At 46.1% G+C, this 22,429-nt stretch overlaps 1 protein-coding gene across 1 annotated transcript in view; it reads left to right on the top strand.

The window, feature by feature from the left end:
* Positions 1-22,299, top strand: part of LOC138284760 (uromodulin-like) — a 631,564-nt gene extending 609,265 nt beyond the window's left edge. Inside the window, exon 9 of the mRNA XM_069223898.1 lies at positions 20,109-22,299. Within this exon, the coding sequence (XP_069079999.1) occupies positions 20,109-20,126 (18 nt within the window). The 3' untranslated portion in view covers positions 20,127-22,299. The remainder of the gene's footprint in view (positions 1-20,108) is intronic.
* Positions 22,300-22,429: the final 130 nt, after the last annotated feature.

The raw sequence follows: 22,429 nt of genomic DNA on the forward strand, positions 1-22,429 counted from the left end.
CTAGTATAGTGGGGGATATATTTGGAGCAATAATTCCTTCAATAGGAGTTGTTCTGAATTCGGTAAAGATTTGAAAGTTGTCTACTATTGTGGATAACAAGCTGACACATTTTTCAGGGGCTATACTCCTGATGGATACTGAACTAGCTGCTGAAAGAGCTATGACTCTTCAAGACAGGCTTGCTTTAGACATTCTTTTAGCGAAAAATGACAGGGTTTGCAAAACGCTTAAATCTAGACACTGTTGTTCATACATTCCTGATAATAGTGAAGAAATTAGAAGCTTACTTACTAATCTGACTAATGAAAGTGCTGATTTGAAAGAGTAAAAAGAACCAGGTGTTTGGGAGAATGTTGGCTAAGGTTTTGCTTCAGTGGGAATTTGGCTCAGCAACATTTGGAATGGGATACTATTGAAAATAATACAAGGAATATTAATTGTTATGATTTGCTTACTTGGAATATGGGGAATATACAAACTATGCAAAAGAATTAAATTGAAAAGGACAAGGAATAATCAGAGAAGGGAAGAAAAGAAAAAAGAACAATGATTTAGAGAAAATTCAAAGGGGAAACAAAAGTATGAAGGGATCGAAATGACAGAATTTTAGCTGATGCAAACATTTGTAAGGGAAGATTTAGGGCCAGATGTAGGAACCGGTTTGCATGTCACAAACTGCGAAAAACGCCATTGCGATGCTGATTCATATTTTGCGAGTCAGTACCGACTCGCAAAATGTGAATCCGACTCGCAAATAGGAAGGGGTGTTCCCTTCCTATTTGCGACTCGCGAAAGCGGTCGCAAAGCAATTCGCAGTTAACACCCACTTGAAGTGGGTGGTAACTCATTCGCAAACGGGAAGGGGTCCACATGGGACCCCTTCCCCTTTGTGAATGTCGCTGAAAATATTTTTTCAGAGCAGGCAGTGGTCCAAAGGACCACTGCCTACTCTGAAAAAATGAAACCAAATGGTTTCATTATTTTTTTGAATTGCAACTCGTTTTCCTTTAAGGAAAACGGGCTGCAATTAAAAAAAAATAACTGCTTTATTAAAAAAGCAGTGAAAGACATGGAGGTCTGCTGTCTCCAGCAGGCCACCATCCCTGTGAGTGCAGGGACTTGCTATGGGGTCGCAATTTGCGACCCACCTCAATAATAATCATGAGGTGGGTCTTTGCGGCCCCATAGCAAGTCGCAGAAGGTGTCTGAGACACCTTTCTGCATACAATTTTGCGAGTTGCAAATTGCGAGTTGGTATGACTCGCAATTTGCAACTCGCAAAATTTTCTTTTGCTACATCTGGCCCTTAGTGTGATGACACATTTAGTCATCAGAGGAGGGATTGCTAATGCAAGAGTCTTAACAAAAATTATTAATGAAGATTCATGTATACTGAGTGTTGAAATTGCATAGAAAATTTAATAACGTAGGGAAAATAATGTACGCATTTGAAAATATAATCACGAAGAGTGGCCGCCAAGATTCACGAAGTGTTTATAAATGGCATTATTAATATGAAATATTGAGAATATGTTTTATAAATGTAGTAATACATCATATTTAGGGTTATGCATTATGTGCTAGCTTTATTAATTGAAAGCCTTTTACTTAGCAGAGGTCTTGGCCTAGTTGCATGACCTCATGTCAAACTGTATTTTTGCAAACGTGTCTAAAATAATGTCTGCCTAAAAGAATTAAACTTTAAATTTCTACTGGCTGACCAAATATGTAATAGCTGAAAGTTTTCTCATGAGAACTGCTTGCTAGAAGATGTTGTTCCTGTTAGTCGAAACAATGTTAATGGAACATGTGTGATACTGTGACACTGACTTTCTCAGGAGAGAACAATAACAGTACTGACTAGAGCAAGAGAGAGCTGCAACAATAATGTTACCTGACGAGCTAGATGATGAGGACATTGCTAACTGACCAATCTGCAACATGTGAACTGTGTAATACTAGAAATCACTAATCAGATGTTTTAATATTATTGGACAAAGTGTTAATATACGATCCCTTGACCAATGGGGTTTTGGGGAGTAGTTTTTGGAAATATCACTTAGCCGCACTGCAATTTGGATCCATGGGAACTCACCAGCTGGGACTCATGACACCATATTACGGAGGCCATGAACCTTTACTATAAAGAGAATGAGGGCTTGATGACTACTGACATGGTACTATGGGAAGCTTACAAAGCCACCACAAGTGGACAATTAATCTCCCAGGTACAGGGTAAGAAGCTCAAGACACATAAAGAGGTTGAAGACTCAAAAACAGAGCTGGGGAGACTGGTAGCAGAATATTTGGAGGTCCTTGAGCCCTCACTAGTGGGAAAAATTGAGCTGACTAGAGAACAATAGTGAAAATTGGTAAAGGATGAAGAGCAAAAGCAATATTGGCCCCAACAACACCAAATTTATGAATTTGGCAACATGACAGGGAAGATGGTGGATATCTGGCAAACAGGGAAGTGGGTCAAAGGTGGGTGCACAATATTGGCAGGAACACAGGGGAGTTGGTACACAACTCCAAACTGGAAATAGACCCAGAGGGGATGCAAGAGTTCATTAAAGACATCTGTAAGGAAATGCCTCCTTGGCATGGTTGCCCCCTGACTTTTTGCCTTTGCTGATGCTATGTTTACAATTGAAAGTGTGCTGAGGCCTGCTAACCAGGCCCCAGCACCAGTGTTCTTTCCCTAACCTGTACTTTTGTATCCACAATTGGCAGACCCTGGCATCCAGATAAGTCCCTTGTAACTGGTACTTCTAGTACCAAGGGCCCTGATGCCAAGGAAGGTCTCTAAGGGCTGCAGCATGTCTTATGCCACCCTGGAGACCTCTCGCTCAGCACAGACACCCTGCTTGCCAGCTTGTGTGTGCTAGTGAGGACAAAACGAGTAAGTCGACATGGCACTCCCCTCAGGGTGCCATGCCAGCCTCTCACTGCCTATGCAGTATAGGTAAGACACCCCTCTAGCAGGCCTTACAGCCCTAAGGCAGGGTGCACTATACCATAGGTGAGGGTACCAGTGCATGAGCATGGTACCCCTACAGTGTCTAAACAAAACCTTAGACATTGTAAGTGCAGGGTAGCCATAAGAGTATATGGTCTGGGAGTTTGTCAAACACGAACTCCACAGCACCATAATGGCTACACTGAAAACTGGGAAGTTTGGTATCAAACTTCTCAGCACAATAAATGCACACTGATGCCAGTGTACATTTTATTGTAAAATACACCCCAGAGGGCACCTTAGAGGTGCCCCCTGAAACTTAACCGACTATCTGTGTAGGCTGACTAGTTCTAGCAGCCTGCCACAAACCGAGACATGTTGCTGGCCCCATGGGGAGAGTGCCTTTGTCACTCTGAGGCCAGTAACAAAGCCTGCACTGGGTGGAGATGCTAACACCTCCCCCAGGCAGGAATTGTCACACCTGGCGGTGAGCCTCAAAGGCTCACCTCCTTTGTGCCAACCCAGCAGGACACTCCAGCTAGTGGAGTTGCCCGCCCCCTCCGGCCAGGCCCCACTTTTGGCGGCAAGGCCGGAGAAAATAATGAGAAAAACAAGGAGGAGTCACTGGCCAGTCAGGACAGCCCCTAAGGTGTCCTGAGCTGAAGTGACTCTAACTTTTAGAAATCCTCCATCTTGCAGATGGAGGATTCCCCCAATAGGGTTAGGATTGTGACCCCCTCCCCTTGGGAGGAGGCACAAAGAGGGTGTACCCACCCTCAGGGCTAGTAGCCATTGGCTACTAACCCCCCAGACCTAAACACGCCCTTAAATTTAGTATTTAAGGGCTACCCTGAACCCTAGAAAATTAGATTCCTGCAACTACAAGAAGAAGGACTGCCTAGCTGAAAACCCCTGCAGAGGAAGACCAGAAGACGACAACTGCCTTGGCTCCAGAAACTCACCGGCCTGTCTCCTGCCTTCCAAAGATCCTGCTCCAGCGACGCCTTCCAAAGGGACCAGCGACCTCGACATCCTCTGAGGACTGCCCCTGCTTCGAAAAGACAAGAAACTCCCGAGGACAGCGGACCTGCTCCAAGAAAAGCTGCAACTTTGTTTCCAGCAGCTTTAAAGAACCCTGCAAGCTCCCCGCAAGAAGCGTGAGACTTGCAACACTGCACCCGGCGACCCCGACTCGGCTGGTGGCGATCCAATACCTCAGGAGGGACCCCAGGACTACTCTAAGACTGTGAGTACAAAAACCTGTCCCCCCTGAGCCCCCACAGCGCCGCCTGCAGAGGGAATCCCGAGGCTTCCCCTGACCGCGACTCTTTGAATCCTAAGTCCCGACACCTGGGAGAGACCCTGCACCCGCAGCCCCCAGGACCTGAAGGACCGGACTTTCACTGGAGGAGTGACCCCCAGGAGTCCCTCTCCCTTGACCAAGTGGAGGTTTCCCCGAGGAACCCCCCCCTTGCCTGCCTGCAGCGCTGAAGAGATCCCTAGATCTCCCATTGACTTCCATTACAAACCCAACGCTTGTTTCTACACTGCACCCGGCCGCCCCCGCGCTGCTGAGGGTGAAATTTCTGTGTGGGCTTGTGTCCCCCCCGGTGCCCTACAAAACCCCCCTGGTCTGCCCTCCGAAGACGGGGGTACTTACCTGCAAGCAGACCGGAACCGGGGCACCCCCTTCTCTCCATTCTAGCCTATGTGTTTTGGGCACCACTTTGAACTCTGCACCTGACCGGCCCTGAGCTGCTGGTGTGGTGACTTTGGGGTTGCTCTGAACCCCCAACGGTGGGCTACCTTGGACCAAGAACTAAGCCCTGTAAGTGTCTTACTTACCTGGTTAACCTAACAAATACTTACCTCCCCTAGGAACTGTGAAAATTGCACTGTGTCCACTTTTAAAACAGCTATTTGTGAATAACTTGAAAAGTATACATGCAATTTTGATGATTTGAAGTTCCTAAAGTACTTACCTGCAATACCTTTCGAATGAGATATTACATGTAGAATTTGAACCTGTGGTTCTTAAAATAAACTAAGAAAAGATATTTTTCTATATAAAAACCTATTGGCTGGATTTGTCTCTGAGTGTGTGTACCTCATTTATTGTCTATGTGTATGTACAACAAATGCTTAACACTACTCCTTGGATAAGCCTACTGCTCGACCACACTACCACAAAATAGAGCATTAGTATTATCTCTTTTTGCCACTATCTTACCTCTAAGGGGAACCCTTGGACTCTGTGCATGCTATTCCTTACTTTGAAATAGCACATACAGAGCCAACTTCCTACATTGGTGGATCAGCGGTGGGGTACAAGACTTTGCATTTGCTGGACTACTCAGCCAATACCTGATCACACGACAAATTCCAAAATTGTCATTAGAAATTGATTTTTTGCAATTTGAAATTTTTCAAAATTCTTAAAAGTCCTGCTAGGGCCTTGTGTGTTAAGTCCCTGTTTAGCATTGTCTTTTAGAGTTTAAAAGTTTGTTAAAGGTTTGAAATTAGATTCTAGAAACAGTTTTAGATTCTTTAAAAAGTCTTCCAACTTTTAGCAAAATAATGTCTGATACAGAGATGAATGTGGTGGAACTCGACACCACACCTTACCTCCATCTTAAGATGAGGGAGCTAAGGTCTCTCTGTAATATCAAAAAAATAATCATTGGCTCCAGACCTACCAAAATTCAGCTCCAGGAGCTGTTGGCAGAGTTTGAAAAAGCCAACCCCTCTGATGATGACATCACAGAGGAAGAAATTAGTGACTTGGAGGCCAATGTCCCTCCTCCAGTCCTAAATAGGGAGAACAGGACCCCTCAAGTCCTGTCTCCAACTGTGTTAGTCAGAAATAGTGAGTCCCTCACAGGAGGGTCCCACATTTCTGAAATCACTGAGGATGCTCTCAGTGAAGATGACCTCCTGTTAGCCAGGATGGCCAAAAGATTGGCTTTAGAGAGACAGCTCCTAGCCATAGAAAGGGAAAGACAAGAGATGGGCCTAGGACCCATCAATGGTGGCAGCAATATAAATAGGGTCAGAGATTCTCCTGACATGTTAAAAATCCCCAAAGGGATTGTGACAAAATTTGAAGATGGTGATGACATCACCAAGTGGTTCACAGCTTTTGAGAGGGCTTGTGTAACCAGAAAAGTGAACAGATCTCACTGGGGTGCTCTCCTTTGGGAAATGTTCACTGGAAAGTGTAGGGATAGACTCCTCACACTCTCTGGAAAAGATGCAGAATCTTATGACCTCATGAAGGGTACCCTGATTGAGGGCTTTGGATTCTCCACTGAGGAGTACAGGATTAGGTTCAGGGGGGCTCAAAAATCCTCGAGCCAGACCTGGGTTGACTTTGTTGACTACTCAGTGAAAACACTAGATGGTTGGATTCAAGGCAGTGGTGTAAGTAATTATGATGGGCTGTACAATTTATTTGTGAAAGAACACCTGTTAAGTAATTGTTTCAATGATAAACTGCATCAGCATCTGGTAGACCTAGGACCAATTTCTCCCCAAGAATTGGGAAAGAAGGCGGACCATTGGGTCAAGACAAGGGTGTCCAAGACTTCAACAGGGGGTGACCAAAAGAAAGGGGTCACAAAGACTCCCCAGGGGAAGGGTGATGAGACAGCCAAAGCTAAAAATAGTAAAGAGTCTTCTACAGGCCCCCAAAAACCTGCACAGGAGGGTGGGCCCAGAGCCTCTTCACAAAACAATGGGTACAAGGGTAAAAACTTTGATCCCAAAAAGGCCTGGTGTCATAGCTGTAAACAGCATGGACACCAAACTGGAGACAAGGCCTGTCCCAAGAAAGGTTCCACTCCAAACTCCCATCCAGGTAACACTGGTATGGCTAGTCTCCAAGTGGGATCAACAGTGTGCCCAGAGCAAATCAGGGTCCACACTGAAGCTATTCTAGTTTCTGAGGGTGGGGTGGATTTAGCCACACTAGCTGTCTGGCCGCCTAACATGCAAAAATACAGACAGCAACTCTTAATTAATGGGACTAGAATAGAGGGCCTGAGGGATACAGGTGCCAGTGTCACCATGGTGACAGAGAAACTGGTTTCCCCTGGCCAATACCTGACTGGAAAAACTTACACAGTCACCAACGCTGACAATCAGAGAAAAGTACATCCCATGGCAATGGTTACTTTAGAATGGGGAGGGGTCAATGGCCTGAAACAGGTGGTGGTCTCCTCAAATATCCCAGTGGACTGTCTGCTTGGAAATGACCTGGAGTCCTCAGCATGGGCTGAGGTAGAACTAAAAACCCATGCAGCAATGCTGGGTATCCCTGAACTGGTGTGTGTGAAAACAAGAGCACAATGCAAGGCACAGGGTGAACAAGTAGAGCTGGAGTCTGGAAGAATGGCCCAGCCTACCAAGAGAACAGGAAAGTCAGTTGGGAAACCAACTACAACACAGCAAAAGAAAGGGAACCTCTCTTCTCAGGAAGAAGTTCTGCCCTCTGAGGGAACTGAGCCTTTGGAGCTTGAACCTTATCAGGTTGAGCTCTTAGGCCCAGGTGGACCCTCAAGGGAGGAGCTGTGTAAGGGACAAGAAACCTGTCCCTCTCTTGAAGGCCTTAGGCAGCAAGCTGCTGAAGAGTCCAAAGGCAAGAAAAATGGAACGCATAGGGTCTATTGGGAAGATGGACTCCTGTACACTGAGGCCAGAGACCCCAAACCTGGTGCCACTAGGAGAGTGGTAGTGCCTCAGCTGTTCAGGAAGTTCATCCTAACATTGGCCCATGACATTCCCCTTGCTGGACATCTGGGACAAACCAAGACATGGGAGAGGTTAGTCAACCACTTCTACTGGCCCAATATGTCCAACATGGTTAAGGAGTTTTGCCTCTCCTGCCCCACCTGTCAAGCCAGTGGTAAGACAGGTGGACATCCAAAGGCCCCCCTCATTCCACTTCCAGTGGTGGGGGTTCCCTTTGAAAGAGTGGGTGTGGACATAGTTGGTCCACTAGAACCTCCCACAGCCTCAGGAAATATGTATATCCTGGTAGTAGTGGATCATGCTACCAGGTATCCTGAAGCTATTCCCCTTAGGTCGACTACTGCCCCTGCAGTAGCCAAGGCCCTCATTGGTATCTTTACCAGAGTGGGTTTCCCTAAGGAGGTGGTGTCTGACAGAGGTACCAACTTCATGTCAGCATACCTAAAACACATGTGGAATGAGTGTGGAGTGACTTATAAATTCACTACACCATACCATCCACAAACTAATGGCTTGGTTGAGAGATTCAACAAGACACTAAAAGGCATGATCATGGGGCTCCCAGAAAAACTCAAAAGGAGATGGGATGTCCTCTTGCCATGTCTGCTTTTCGCTTACAGAGAGGTGCCACAGAAGGGAGTAGGATTCTCACCCTTTGAACTTCTGTTTGGTCATCCTGTAAGGGGACCACTTGCCCTTGTTAAAGAAGGCTGGGAGAGACCTCTCCATGAGCCTAAACAGGACATAGTGGACTATGTACTTGGCCTTCGCTCTAGAATGGCAGAGTACATGGAAAAGGCAACCAAAAACCTTGAGGCCAGCCAACAGCTCCAGAAGTTTTGGTATGACCAAAAGGCTGCACTGGTTGAGTTCCAACCAGGGCAGAAAGTCTGGGTTCTGGAGCCTGTGGCTCCCAGGGCACTCCAGGACAAATGGAGTGGCCCTTACCCAGTACTAGAAAGGAAGAGTCAGGTCACCTACCTGGTGGACCTGGGCACAAGCAGGAGCCCCAAGAGGGTGATCCATATGAACCGCCTTAAGCTCTTCCATGACAGGGCTGATGTCAATCTGTTGATGGTAACAGATGAGGATCAGGAGGCAGAGAGTGAACCTCTCCCTGATCTTCTATCATCAGACCCAAAAGATGGCACAGTAGATGGAGTGATCTACTCAGACACCCTCTCTGGCCAACAGCAAGCTGATTGTAGGAGAGTCCTACAACAGTTTCCTGAACTCTTCTCCTTAACCCCTGGTCAGACACACCTGTGTACCCATGATGTGGACACAGGAGACAGCATGCCTGTCAAGAACAAAATCTTTAGACGTCTGACCATGTTAAGGAAAGCATCAAGGTGGAAGTCCACAAGATGCTGGAATTGGGAGTAATTGAGCGCTCTGACAGCCCCTGGGCTAGCCCAGTGGTCTTAGTCCCCAAACCTCACACCAAAGATGGAAAGAAAGAGATGAGGTTTTGTGTGGACTACAGAGGGCTCAATTCTGTCACCAAGACAGATGCTCATCCAATTCCAAGAGCTGATGAGCTCATAGACAAATTAGGTGCTGCCAAATTCTTAAGTACCTTTGACTTGACAGCAGGGTACTGGCAAATAAAAATGGCACCTGGAGCAAAAGAGAAAACAGCATTCTCCACACCTGATGGGCATTATCAGTTTACTGTTATGCCCTTTGGTTTAAAGAATGCCCCTGCCACCTTCCAAAGGTTGGTGAATCAAGTCCTTGCTGGCTTGGAGTCCTTTAGCACAGCTTATCTTGATGATATTGCTGTCTTTAGCTCCACCTGGCAGGATCACCTGGTCCACCTGAAGAAGGTTTTGAAGGCTCTGCAATCTGCAGGCCTCTCTATCAAGGCATCCAAATGCCAGATAGGGCAGGGAACTGTGGTTTACTTGGGACACCTTGTAGGTGGAGGCCAAGTTCAGCCACTCCAACCCAAGATCCAGACTATTCTGGACTGGGCAGCTCCAAAAACCCAGACTCAAGTCAGGGCATTCCTTGGCTTGACTGGGTATTACAGGAGGTTTGTGAAGGGATATGGATCCATTGTGACAGCCCTCACTGAACTCACCTCCAAGAAAATGCCCAAGAAAGTGAACTGGACTGTGGAATGCCAACAGGCCTTTGACACCCTGAAACAAGCAATGTGCTCAGCACCAGTTCTAAAAGCTCCAGATTATTCTAAGCAGTTCATTGTGCAGACTGATGCCTCTGAACATGGGATAGGGGCAGTTTTGTCCCAAACAAATGATGATGGCCTTGACCAGCCTGTTGCTTTCATTAGCAGGAGGTTACTCCCCAGGGAGCAGCGTTGGAGTGCCATTGAGAGGGAGGCCTTTGCTGTGGTTTGGTCCCTGAAGAAGCTGAGACCATACCTCTTTGGGACTCACTTCCTAGTTCAAACTGACCACAGACCTCTCAAATGGCTGATGCAAATGAAAGGTGAAAATCCTAAACTGTTGAGGTGGTCCATCTCCCTACAGGGAATGGACTTTATCGTGGAACACAGACCTGGGACTGCCCATGCCAATGCAGATGGCCTTTCCAGGTTCTTCCACTTAGAAAATGAAGACTCTCTTGGGAAAGGTTAGTCTCATCCTCTTTCGTTTGGGGGGGGGTTGTGTAAGGAAATGCCTCCTTGGCATGGTTGCCCCCTGACTTTTTGCCTTTGCTGATGCTATGTTTACAATTGAAAGTGTGCTGAGGCCTGCTAACCAGGTCCCAGCACCAGTGTTCTTTCCCTAACCTGTACTTTTGTATCCACAATTGGCAGACCCTGGCATCCAGATAAGTCCCTTGTAACTGGTACTTCTAGTACCAAGGGCCCTGATGCCAAGGAAGGTCTCTAAGGGCTGCAGCATGTCTTATGCCACCCTGGAGACCTCTCGCTCAGCACAGACACCCTGCTTGCCAGCTTGTGTGTGCTAGTGAGGACAAAACGAGTAAGTCGACATGGCACTCCCCTCAGGGTGCCATGCCAGCCTCTCACTGCCTATGCAGTATAGGTAAGACACCCCTCTAGCAGGCCTTACAGCCCTAAGGCAGGGTGCACTATACCATAGGTGAGGGTACCAGTGCATGAGCATGGTACCCCTACAGTGTCTAAACAAAACCTTAGACTTTGTAAGTGCAGGGTAGCCATAAGAGTATATGGTCTGGGAGTTTGTCAAACACGAACTCCACAGCACCATAATGGCTACACTGAAAACTGGGAAGTTTGGTATCAAACTTCTCAGCACAATAAATGCACACTGATGCCAGTGTACATTTTATTGTAAAATACACCCCAGAGGGCACCTTAGAGGTGCCCCCTGAAACTTAACCGACTATCTGTGTAGGCTGACTAGTTCTAGCAGCCTGCCACAAACCGAGACATGTTGCTGGCCCCATGGGGAGAGTGCCTTTGTCACTCTGAGGCCAGTAACAAAGCCTGCACTGGGTGGAGATGCTAACACCTCCCCCAGGCAGGAATTGTCACACCTGGCGGTGAGCCTCAAAGGCTCACCTCCTTTGTGCCAACCCAGCAGGACACTCCAGCTAGTGGAGTTGCCCGCCCCCTCCGGCCAGGCCCCACTTTTGGCGGCAAGGCCGGAGAAAATAATGAGAAAAACAAGGAGGAGTCACTGGCCAGTCAGGACAGCCCCTAAGGTGTCCTGAGCTGAAGTGACTCTAACTTTTAGAAATCCTCCATCTTGCAGATGGAGGATTCCCCCAATAGGGTTAGGATTGTGACCCCCTCCCCTTGGGAGGAGGCACAAAGAGGGTGTACCCACCCTCAGGGCTAGTAGCCATTGGCTACTAACCCCCCAGACCTAAACACGCCCTTAAATTTAGTATTTAAGGGCTACCCTGAACCCTAGAAAATTAGATTCCTGCAACTACAAGAAGAAGGACTGCCTAGCTGAAAACCCCTGCAGAGGAAGACCAGAAGACGACAACTGCCTTGGCTCCAGAAACTCACCGGCCTGTCTCCTGCCTTCCAAAGATCCTGCTCCAGCGACGCCTTCCAAAGGGACCAGCGACCTCGACATCCTCTGAGGACTGCCCCTGCTTCGAAAAGACAAGAAACTCCCGAGGACAGCGGACCTGCTCCAAGAAAAGCTGCAACTTTGTTTCCAGCAGCTTTAAAGAACCCTGCAAGCTCCCCGCAAGAAGCGTGAGACTTGCAACACTGCACCCGGCGACCCCGACTCGGCTGGTGGCGATCCAATACCTCAGGAGGGACCCCAGGACTACTCTAAGACTGTGAGTACAAAAACCTGTCCCCCCTGAGCCCCCACAGCGCCGCCTGCAGAGGGAATCCCGAGGCTTCCCCTGACCGCGACTCTTTGAATCCTAAGTCCCGACACCTGGGAGAGACCCTGCACCCGCAGCCCCCAGGACCTGAAGGACCGGACTTTCACTGGAGGAGTGACCCCCAGGAGTCCCTCTCCCTTGAACAAGTGGAGGTTTCCCCGAGGAACCCCCCCCTTGCCTGCCTGCAGCGCTGAAGAGATCCCTAGATCTCCCATTGACTTCCATTACAAACCCGACGCTTGTTTCTACACTGCACCCGGCCGCCCCCGCGCTGCTGAGGGTGAAATTTCTGTGTGGGCTTGTGTCCCCCCCGGTGCCCTACAAAACCCCCCTGGTCTGCCCTCCGAAGACGCGGGTACTTACCTGCAAGCAGACCGGAACCGGGGCACCCCCTTCTCTCCATTCTAGCCTATGTGTTTTGGGCTCCACTTTGAACTCTGCACCTGACCGGCCCTGAGCTGCTGGTGTGTTGACTTTGGGGTTGCTCTGAACCCCCAACGGTGGGCTACCTTGGACCAAGAACTAAGCCCTGTAAGTGTCTTACTTACCTGGTTAATCTAACAAATACTTACCTCCCCTAGGAACTGTGAAAATTGCACTAAGTGTCCACTTTTAAAACAGCTATTTGTGAATAACTTGAAAAGTATACATGCAATTTTGATGATTTGAAGTTCCTAAAGTACTTACCTGCAATACCTTTCGAATGAGATATTACATGTAGAATTTGAACCTGTGGTTCTTAAAATAAACTAAGAAAAGATATTTTTCTATATAAAAACCTATTGGCTGGATTTGTCTCTGAGTGTGTGTACCTCATTTATTGTCTATGTGTATGTACAACAAATGCTTAACACTACTCCTTGGATAAGCCTACTGCTCGACCACACTACCACAAAATAGAGCATTAGTATTATCTCTTTTTGCCACTATCTTACCTCTAAGGGGAACCCTTGGACTCTGTGCATGCTATTCCTTACTTTGAAATAGCACATACAGAGCCAACTTCCTACAACATCCATATCCCATGTCTTGATTGGGAGAAGAATACGCAATGAAAGCAGGAGATAGAGGAAAGGTAGTTGGTAGAGGCAATCATGCAAATGAGGAGTAGCAAGACCCAGGGACTGAATGGGTTTGCCAAAGGAGTGGGATGTCTCCCCGATGATCTCAGGACAGTGAAAATTGTGGTCACCCACGAATGTGGTAAACTAAGGGTTGACTGCTCATCAGATAGGCTGAGCTCCCTGCTTAATACAGAGTTTGAGGTATTGGCCAAGCAACTGGCAAATCGCCGGAGCACAGTCATCCACAGATTGGTCAGCCAAGACCAGTACTGGTTTGTGCCTCAAAGAACCACACAACATAACATAAAAATACTCTTTGGATGCCTGGAGAGTTGTCAAGTGATCCAGTAACTGGCTATTTTGCACTCGCCTGATGATGGAAAGGCATTTAACTAGCTGGAAAGGCACTGAGTTTCTGGCTTGGGTGCAGCTATCTAATACTGATCCAATAACCAACGTTAAGGTTAATGCCATTGGCTCTGGAGGCTTTATACTGGGGTGGGGAACTAGACAGGGGTACCTACTATTCCCACTCATATTCGCGGTCACCCTTGAGCTGATGGTTAAGTGGGTGAGGAGAGATGCACTGATAAGGATCAACAGGACCCCCACATGGAGGGATATAATGCGGATGACATTCTCATTTATTTGATGGATCTGGATGGTTCCCTCCATAGGATGCTGAAGGTCCTCACCATAGTTGGGAAAACATGGGCATTCATATTATTTCATGAAAATTGGTGATATACGCAATAACCCTCTTCGAGGGACCAGAGGGAGGCGAGATCCCGGTGCTGCAAACCCCTGAGGGATTCCGATATTTAGGCACATATGTAACCATTAACCCACAAAAGTCCATTGACACAACTTGGGAAGGGTACGTGAGAAATTCAAGAAAGATGTAGTCCACAGGAGAAAACCTCCTACAACTCTATTAAGCAGGGCAGAACCATGCAAAATGATCACACACCAGAAATTCCTCTACTTAATCCAAAACACTTACACAACCTTCTGGATGGCTTCTTCAAGGCAGAGTAGTCTACCTCACCTATGCCCCTATGAGATGGTAGGTCATCGATGATCCTGAACTGAGGACCCTCTGGGGAGGAATTGCTTTCCCAAATCTAAAATATGACTACTGGGTGACCCAGCTGCTGGTGACAAACGAATGGCCCTTTGCATCTTAAATGGAGATGGTGATGATGGCAAACAGAAGGTGATGGGCAATGTGAGCTACCTTGGCCTACTCTACTGTATCGATGGGGAGATACCCAAGGACTCCTGACTCCAGCTGCCAAGATCCTCAAGGTGTGGAGAGCAGCAATGAGAGCAATGGGATGAGGGTCGAGGTTGACGCTAGATACTCTATTATGGAGGCCGATAGAACTGCTAAGATGCAGGGCCTGAAAGAGTACCACCAGTGGGCCACGATAGGCTGACCAAGGTTGGGGAGATGTGATGGAAAGATGTTGGGATAGTACCATTTGCAAAACCGCAGACAAGGTATGAAGTGGTCAATGAGCAATTCCTGAGGTACCCACAAGTAAAACAGACACTGAAATTCTACACAGATTTATTGGCGAATGTGGCAGAAGAGACTCTATTGGAGGTTCCGTCCTTGGCATTGTCCTTACACAAACATGCGATCTTACTAATATGCTGAACACTTGTGACATATTGTGAACTCCCCCAGACAAATTGAAAACTAAGTGGGAACTAGACATGGGAACCTTGGACCTTGCATGATGCAGAATGTTTGGATACCTATCACTACCCGAGGGATATTGCAATCAAAATGGGGTTTTGTCTGGTACAACTGGATACTGAATTGGGCCAACTTGGTCAATAACATGAAATAATGCATGCAGGCGAAAGCCACAGTATACAAGGTGAGTGGGTGCCCTCTTGACAAGATATGGTCCAAATAGATATAAAAGATGGCGATTTGGGAACCTGAGGCAGGGGAGAGGAAATGATGAGGTTTTGGAGGAACGTATGAAAAAAACAAGAATACCACAGGGATATAACATAATGAAGACCACATAGCTGGGAGGGACCCTCAGAGAGCTTGAATGTGATGACAGTATGTGGTTGCAGGCTAATCCTTGTCAGTGTGGAAATATGCTGTACCTGATGCTGTCACATGTGATGTCCCCTGTTGGTGGTCCTCCCTGTAAGAGCCACAAGGACATCAGGAGCTAAAGGGACCCCTCATCCCAGGAGCTGCATTGAAACTATAAGCAGGAGATGGAGCCTTTTATTGCAGGCGATCCAATAACTGTAGAGAGGCTGATATCTGAAGTGGTGCTACGGGAGAGGACAGGATCCAAAAGCTGGAGGGAAGACAGAAGATGTGGATACTTAACTGAAGAGCTGCAGGAACATCTGGAGCTTCAGTAGTAGACTAACCATGACCTTCTGTGTTAGCCAAGCACTAAAATCTAAAAGGATGCCAGTACCTCATCTCCAGTACATCATGTAGTTTATCAGTCTGAAAGGGCTAGATAGAAGGGCAGGGGTTGATAAGCTGCAGGACATACCAGAACTAAAAGGGGAGCCAGGAACGGCGGAGGTAGAGTCACAAGGAGTTTAAGTGCAGCCAACAGCTGGAGAGGGAGACATGAGCGGCATTCTGACAAGGATGCCCATTTATTCTGCTCATATCAATAGGAAGCTGTAGCTTACTGTAGACCATTCAAAAATAGGTTATTTCGACATATTAAAAATGCAATAAAAGTTTATTAATTGCATGTGGCAGATCTTGTTACCTAAGCAACTGGAAAACGTTTGTATCAATTTACTGCTGAGATATTTCTATATATCTTTTCACATCTACATATATATCTATAATAATATAGACCAGACCAGACCCTGCGGCCAACCCCGTATAACCACCCAGCTGCACGCATGCCTTTGGCAGTGTGCAGCAGGGTTTGGCTGCAAAGCCTGTCTCTCTGGGTGTGAGAATAGGTGTGAGACGATGTTCTGGGTGTTAGAGTTGGTGTGAGAGTGTCTGTCTGGGTTTGTGAGTGGGTGTGTGATGGTCTATGCGGGTGTGAGAGTGAGTGTGATAGTGTCCATCAGGATGTGAGAATAGGTGTCAGAGGGTGTCTCTGGGTACAAGAGTGGGTGTGAGAGTCTCTGTGAGTGCGTGTGTGAGTGTCTGTATGTCTCTGAGTGGGTGTGTGAATCTGACTCTGTGGGTCTAAGAGTGTGTGGATAAATGTCTCAGTGGGTCTGTGAGTGGAAGTGTGAGTCTCTGAGTGGGTCTGGAGTGAGTGTGTGAGTCTCTGAGTGGGTCTGTGAGTGGGTGCATGAGTCTCTGAGTGGGTCAGTGAGTGGGTGTCTGAGTGTCTGAGTAGTTCTGTGAGTGGGTACATGAGTCTCTGAGTGTGTCTGTGAGTGAGTGTGTGAGTTTCTGACGGGTCTGTGAGTGGATGCATGATTGTCTGATTGGATGTGTAAGTCTCTGAGTAGATCTCTAAGTGAGTGTGTTAGTCCCTGAGTGGATCTGTGAGTGGGTGTGGGAGTCTCTAAGTGTGTCTGTGAGTGGGTGTGTGAGAGGCCGAGTGGGGTTGTGAGTGGGTGCATGAGGGTCTGAGTGGGTCTGTGAGTGGGTGTATGACTCTCTGAGTGGGTCTTTGAGTGGGTGCATGAGTGTCTGAGTACTTCTATGAGTGAATGATTTAGTGTATGAATTAATCTGCGAATGTTTTATTTTAATTTTTTTGCTGATATTTGTGAATTTGTTGTGACTTTACACAAGTGGCTGCACTGAGTGTCACAGCGTATTCACGAAAATCGCCCATCATGAAAAAAAAAAAATTATAAGGTCATAATTTCACCCTCAAAGACCCCTATATCACAGTCCTGTGGTCATGGTACCTCCACCCTAACCCTTACGCCACTTTTAATTTTATTTTTCAGTCCCCGGGACCGTGTCCCGTTACTAAAATGGTAGCTGCAACTTTCTGGTCAAGTTGCGGGCAGCCTATCACAGCCTTCCTGTTGGTGTGAGCATTCGCGAATAAGACGTGATCGTCAGAAAAATGTTGCAATGGATCCCAAGCCCTAGATATAAAAATGTATTTCCCTTTTAATATCTCAAAAACTACTGAACAGATTTACACAAAATCACAAAAAGCGTAATCTGTGTACCGACAGCTACCTTTCTGCCAAATTTGGTGGAATTCTGTCTAGCGGTTCAGGCAATACTCCTGTTCAAAACTCCTATAGGAATTAACATTGGAAACACACGTTCTTTGAACTCCTCCCCTTTTTCTGTGCCATCGCTTGATGGATCACCGACAAAACTTTCAGGGTGCAACAAGAATCACTGCCACACTTTTTTGGAAAATTTTGTGAAGTTTCGTCAAACGGTGCCAAAGCTATAGGCAATTCAAAAAAACATGTTCCTAACTATAACTACCTTCTGGTGACCGGCAGCAGATAATATCTATATCTTCATATATCTATATAAAATCCATATAATATAATATATATTACGTACTGGCGGGCACCAGTAGGTAGTAATAGTTAGGACCTAGTTTCTATAGGAAAAACACTTTTCATTTGGCCAATAACTTTGGCGTTGTTTGCCGAATCTTCATGAAATTTTCAAATGATTATGACAGTCAATTCAGCTGCTGCCTTGAAAGTTTCAGGGTGATCTGTCAAGCGGGGGCCCAGAACAAGGGGGGTCCCAAAATGCATTATCCCTGTCCATTTTTCCCATAGGGATTTTGAACACGACTGCAGCCCGAACCGCTGGACGGAATTACTCCAAATTTTGCAGAAAGCTAGCTCTTTGTCCAGAAAGCGTGCCTTTTGGTGCAAATCAGTTCAGTAGTTTTTGAGATATTAAAGGAAAAAGAAATATAGATATATAGGGATGCGGATATTCTGCGGCTCCAGCAATCCACATGCTGATATCTGATGGTCTGCCAACACTTCAACCAGGAAATGTTGGCAGCCATTTTGGGACCTGGGCGCATGAAGGCTGTAATAAAACAAGGAGGGGGCACACGGGGACCCCCTTCCATGGCTCTTTCAAGCCGCGGGGGACCACCACTTTCCTGGGGCTTTATTATAATATTGGATACGGGCTGCGCAGACCCCCCCTCCATTGGGCTTGTATAAGCCCAGGGTCCACCACTTCCCAGGGCTTTTTAAAACAATTTACGGGGCCGCACAGAGCCACCTCCTCTGGCTTTTCAATGCCACAGGGACCACCATTTCCTGGGGCTAAACATGCACTTTTGCAGGGGGGCTGTGGGGACCGCCCAGGCCCTGGGGATCACCACCTTTGCAGGGCCAAACATGACATGGACTGCCCCCCCCTCCTGGGCCATGTATGGCCCCAGAAACTACCACCTCCCCGGGGAGGGTAAGTGCCCCCCTCCTGGAGTCTTTAGTGGCCCTTTGGACCACCACCCCCCAGGGCTGGTTCCTGCTATCTCCTGAGGTGCCCATCCTCGGGAGATAGCTGTTTGCTTTTGCTTTTCAGGAGCTGTGACAGCTCCCACCAAGCAAAAACAAATGAACTCCGCTCCCAGCAAGCAGGAGCTGTCACACTGCTCCCTTCTTGCTGGTAGTGGAGTTTTCATCTGTTCCCCTGCCCGCTGTCATGTAGGTAGGGAAACAAGTGAAAGATTGTTCCCTCACACAGGGAGCTACATATTTAGCAGTTCCTTGCGTGTGGGAGCAGTGCCGGCTCCAGCAGGAGGCAGGGATCCAGCTGGGACCACTGGGGCATTGAGGCTCCTCCCTTGGTCCCTATTATGGTAAAGTGGGTGCCCTGAGTGGGGTCAGGGCACCCAGCAGGATGTGGCTGTGCCCCAGGTACCAGTTTAAATTAGGTATTTGGCCCCAGAGAGGTGATGGTCCCCAGGATTTTGGAGGACTCTGATGCCCCCTCACTAGTCTTTATTTTGCCCCCGGTAGGTGGTGGTCCCTAGGGCATATTTAAGCCCTAGAAGGGGGGTCTGCATGACCCTTCCTTTATTGAATAAACACCTGGGGAGGTGGTGGTATCTGGGGCTCACTGAGTTCAATGGAGCAGGGTCTGCGCTACCCCTATCCCACTTTTAAATCCCCAGGGAGGTGATGGTACCAGGGGCAAAAAGAAGCCCTTAGAGGGGGGCCCCATGTACCCCCTCAAGCAATTTTACAATTACCCTGATACCCCTTGGATCTGGTCCACCCGGGGGCTTTTTTGATTACAAGTGAGGGGACTGCACTTGTTTTTCCTTAAAATGTTTGTCACAGATTCACAAATCTGCCACAATTTCACTGCAAACATTTTTTCTTTTTGCCCTAACGGATTCCCAGGAGGACCCCAGCACCAAGGCTAGGGGGCTTGGGATATTCCTACCCTGACCCCTTTTCTTTTGTTTCCCAAAGCTGTGTGTGGTGTGGGGGTGACTGCTTAGTAGGATTTTGGCAGCTGGGCCTGGCCAAAAGCTGTGCAGGGTTGAGTGCTTGGTCGCAGGGCCAAAGGCTGTGTTTGGTTGTAGTAGGATTAACATAAAGTAATTAATGTTTAAAAAAATAGAAATTCACTGAAAAACAAAGGCTAAAGGGACGTTACAGTTAGGCAATAGATTTTTTAAAAACGTAGAAATTAACTTACAAAACCAAAAGTTTCTGTGCACAAAACCATAGAAATTCACCAGTTATATTTATCTCAGTAACCATAACTTGTGCACTGAGGTAACTATAATGTGTGTCCACACCATGCACTGCTAATTACCTCACATATTACATCACTAATGGCATTTTTGATAACATAATTGTTAATATCAATGTAACATTTGCAGTAAAATTATTGAGGCAAAAACTGCATGGTGTGGGGATACTGAAGAAGAGCCTTTCCCGTGCAGGTGGAGTGCCAGATCTAATGGGAAATTGAAAAGGTTCTTGTTGTAATATGGGATTTGGATTTTCTGGATACAGGAGAGTTAAAATGTTTAGATTTGATCTGAAAAAAATGTTTCAGCGCCTTTTCTTTTTTATTTCCTTGCAGTGTGCATCAACCTCTTGAGAAATTAAATGCTGGAATTTGATTGTAACCTGATATTGCAGAGCAAAACTACACTTTGTCTGGAAACGCCACACTTCATGAAGACATCTAGTCTGCATTCTCTAGAGATACTCCAAAACATGAACCAGTATCACACTTTACATGAGACTGGCCCAAACTTCTCTGGCTTAAAAAATGACATGAGCCACATTCACTGAGTGTGAAAATCCCCCTCATGAAAATGGTTGGTATTACTGAATTCTAGAAAGCTTTCAAGCACTGGAAATGTAGCAATCAAGTGAATGTAATAGACTGCAACAAAACAACTGACTACTTTCAAAAGTGGTTAGTTGAATACATGAAATGGATAATTGTTTTTTTCACTTGAAACTTATTTACACATCCTCATCCTTACATCATAGCTACTGCCAACAGATGAGTAGCTACATTTTTCACCCACTTCATAAAGCCTGAAAATAAATAAATCTACTGAAAGGTACTTACACCTTACTGAAAAGTTTATGAATAAGTGCAAAAATATCGCTGTGCCACTCTAGACAGGGACAAATATTATGCAAGTCAGGCTTTATTATGCTCCAATAGGAACAGGAAGTGTGAACTGCCAGAGCACACATCTTCTTTGAAGTAGTCTTCGGTCCCTTGCATTCCTATCTAGGGGAGACTTGGCCTGGAAGTTTAAGTGGTACTGTTTCTTTTGGAGCAGGAAAAATATGATCTGCATATATCTGGTTCCTCTCTGGAGTGAGCTAGATGGCAAACAAAGAAAATAGACTTGTTGCAGCCTGATTGTCAGTGACCAAGACTTTAGCAAGCATTATACAAACAATGCTTGTATTTCATTGGAACACCCTAAGCATGATATGTTTGCCAACATGTGGCTGCCATTCTCACTGTGCAACAGTACTCAAGCTAGGCCTCTCTGATGAGGCCCAGTGAAGTCAAAAACAGTCTGGGGTTCTTGTGTTCTCAACTAGAGAGGTCATGACCAGGCAGTCTGAACTGGAGTATTCTGATTAGAGAGTTCTGATTAGAGCATGCCAAAGCCTGATTTGCATATTTTCGGTCCCTCTCTGAAGTGGCCTCGTGGGCAATAAAAAGTTAAACTAGAATACAACCGATTAGCAGTTGCTGAGGCTGTATCAAGAATTCAACCAATCAGCTTTGTGTTTCAGGAACACAATATATTCTACACATTAATAGATTATTTAGTCATTTTTTCATGTATTCCATGTTTCATCACAATGTCTATATTTAGAAATATTCCGGGTCAGTAACAATTTATATTAGATACATTTGTAGATACATTTAGAATATGGATATTGTGGTAAAACTGTGGGTAGTTTAATAATTTGTTTTCAATTCTGTAAAAGCAAGAGGAAAAAGCAGTGAAACGATCTAGATGACAGTTTTTGAAAAATAAGACACATGTGACATGAAAAGATGATCTAGAGATCTCTAAAGAAATATCAGGTGAAACTCTGCATTGCCTGTTTGATGGATTTATTTCGCCTATATAGAAAGTAAGCAGTTATAACGTTAATATTCTGTACTGTACATTTAGGGTGTATGGTGCTTCACAGAGTGCACTACATATTTTCTATCTTACCAAATCACTGGGGAATGAATGTGTTCAGGATATTTTCTTCAGGCTCTCTAAGGGTATTGTGATTTAAGATTAACATTTTCAATCTATCGCTACGATGTATACTTCCTACTACTATCCAGATTCTTAATGGAGATTGTTACTGCACACGTGTTGTGCTTTACTCTACTTGGCACTTCTGTATCAAGCAATCAGGTCTGCACAATATGAAAAACCTAAAATAAACGAATACCTGGGATGGATCTGCTAAGAATACTGTATCTGTTTATAGTTAACAGCTGACCATTAAGATATATCACGTCTTATAAATATTGTCAACCTCTGTCTTTGCTGTTGTATAATGTGCTGAGGTAAAACCTATGAAAATGTTGAATGTAATAGTACTCTTATCCCCGATTGAAGTATAGTATTGTTGTAGAGGTCAACACTTCAAACTTATTTTAATGTTTCTTTGTCTTATGGGCATGTTGCTGCCTGCGGAAGATGTTTGGGTAACTCATCTATAGCGACATGGAACTGGTGTGCGAAATATACTCCAAATGCATATACATTTCTGCTTCTTTTAATGTATTGGCTGCCCATTGTGATTTGTTAGCGCGCAAAATTCTGAGATGTGTTTGTTGTCACTTAGCACACTCCCAGGAAAATAATGCATCCCACTACTAAAATCTGCCTTAGGGGCGCTGGAGGATTTGGACCA

The sequence above is a fragment of the Pleurodeles waltl genome, chromosome 3_1, assembly GCF_031143425.1.
Source record: "Pleurodeles waltl isolate 20211129_DDA chromosome 3_1, aPleWal1.hap1.20221129, whole genome shotgun sequence".
Lineage (NCBI taxonomy): Eukaryota > Metazoa > Chordata > Amphibia > Caudata > Salamandridae > Pleurodeles > Pleurodeles waltl.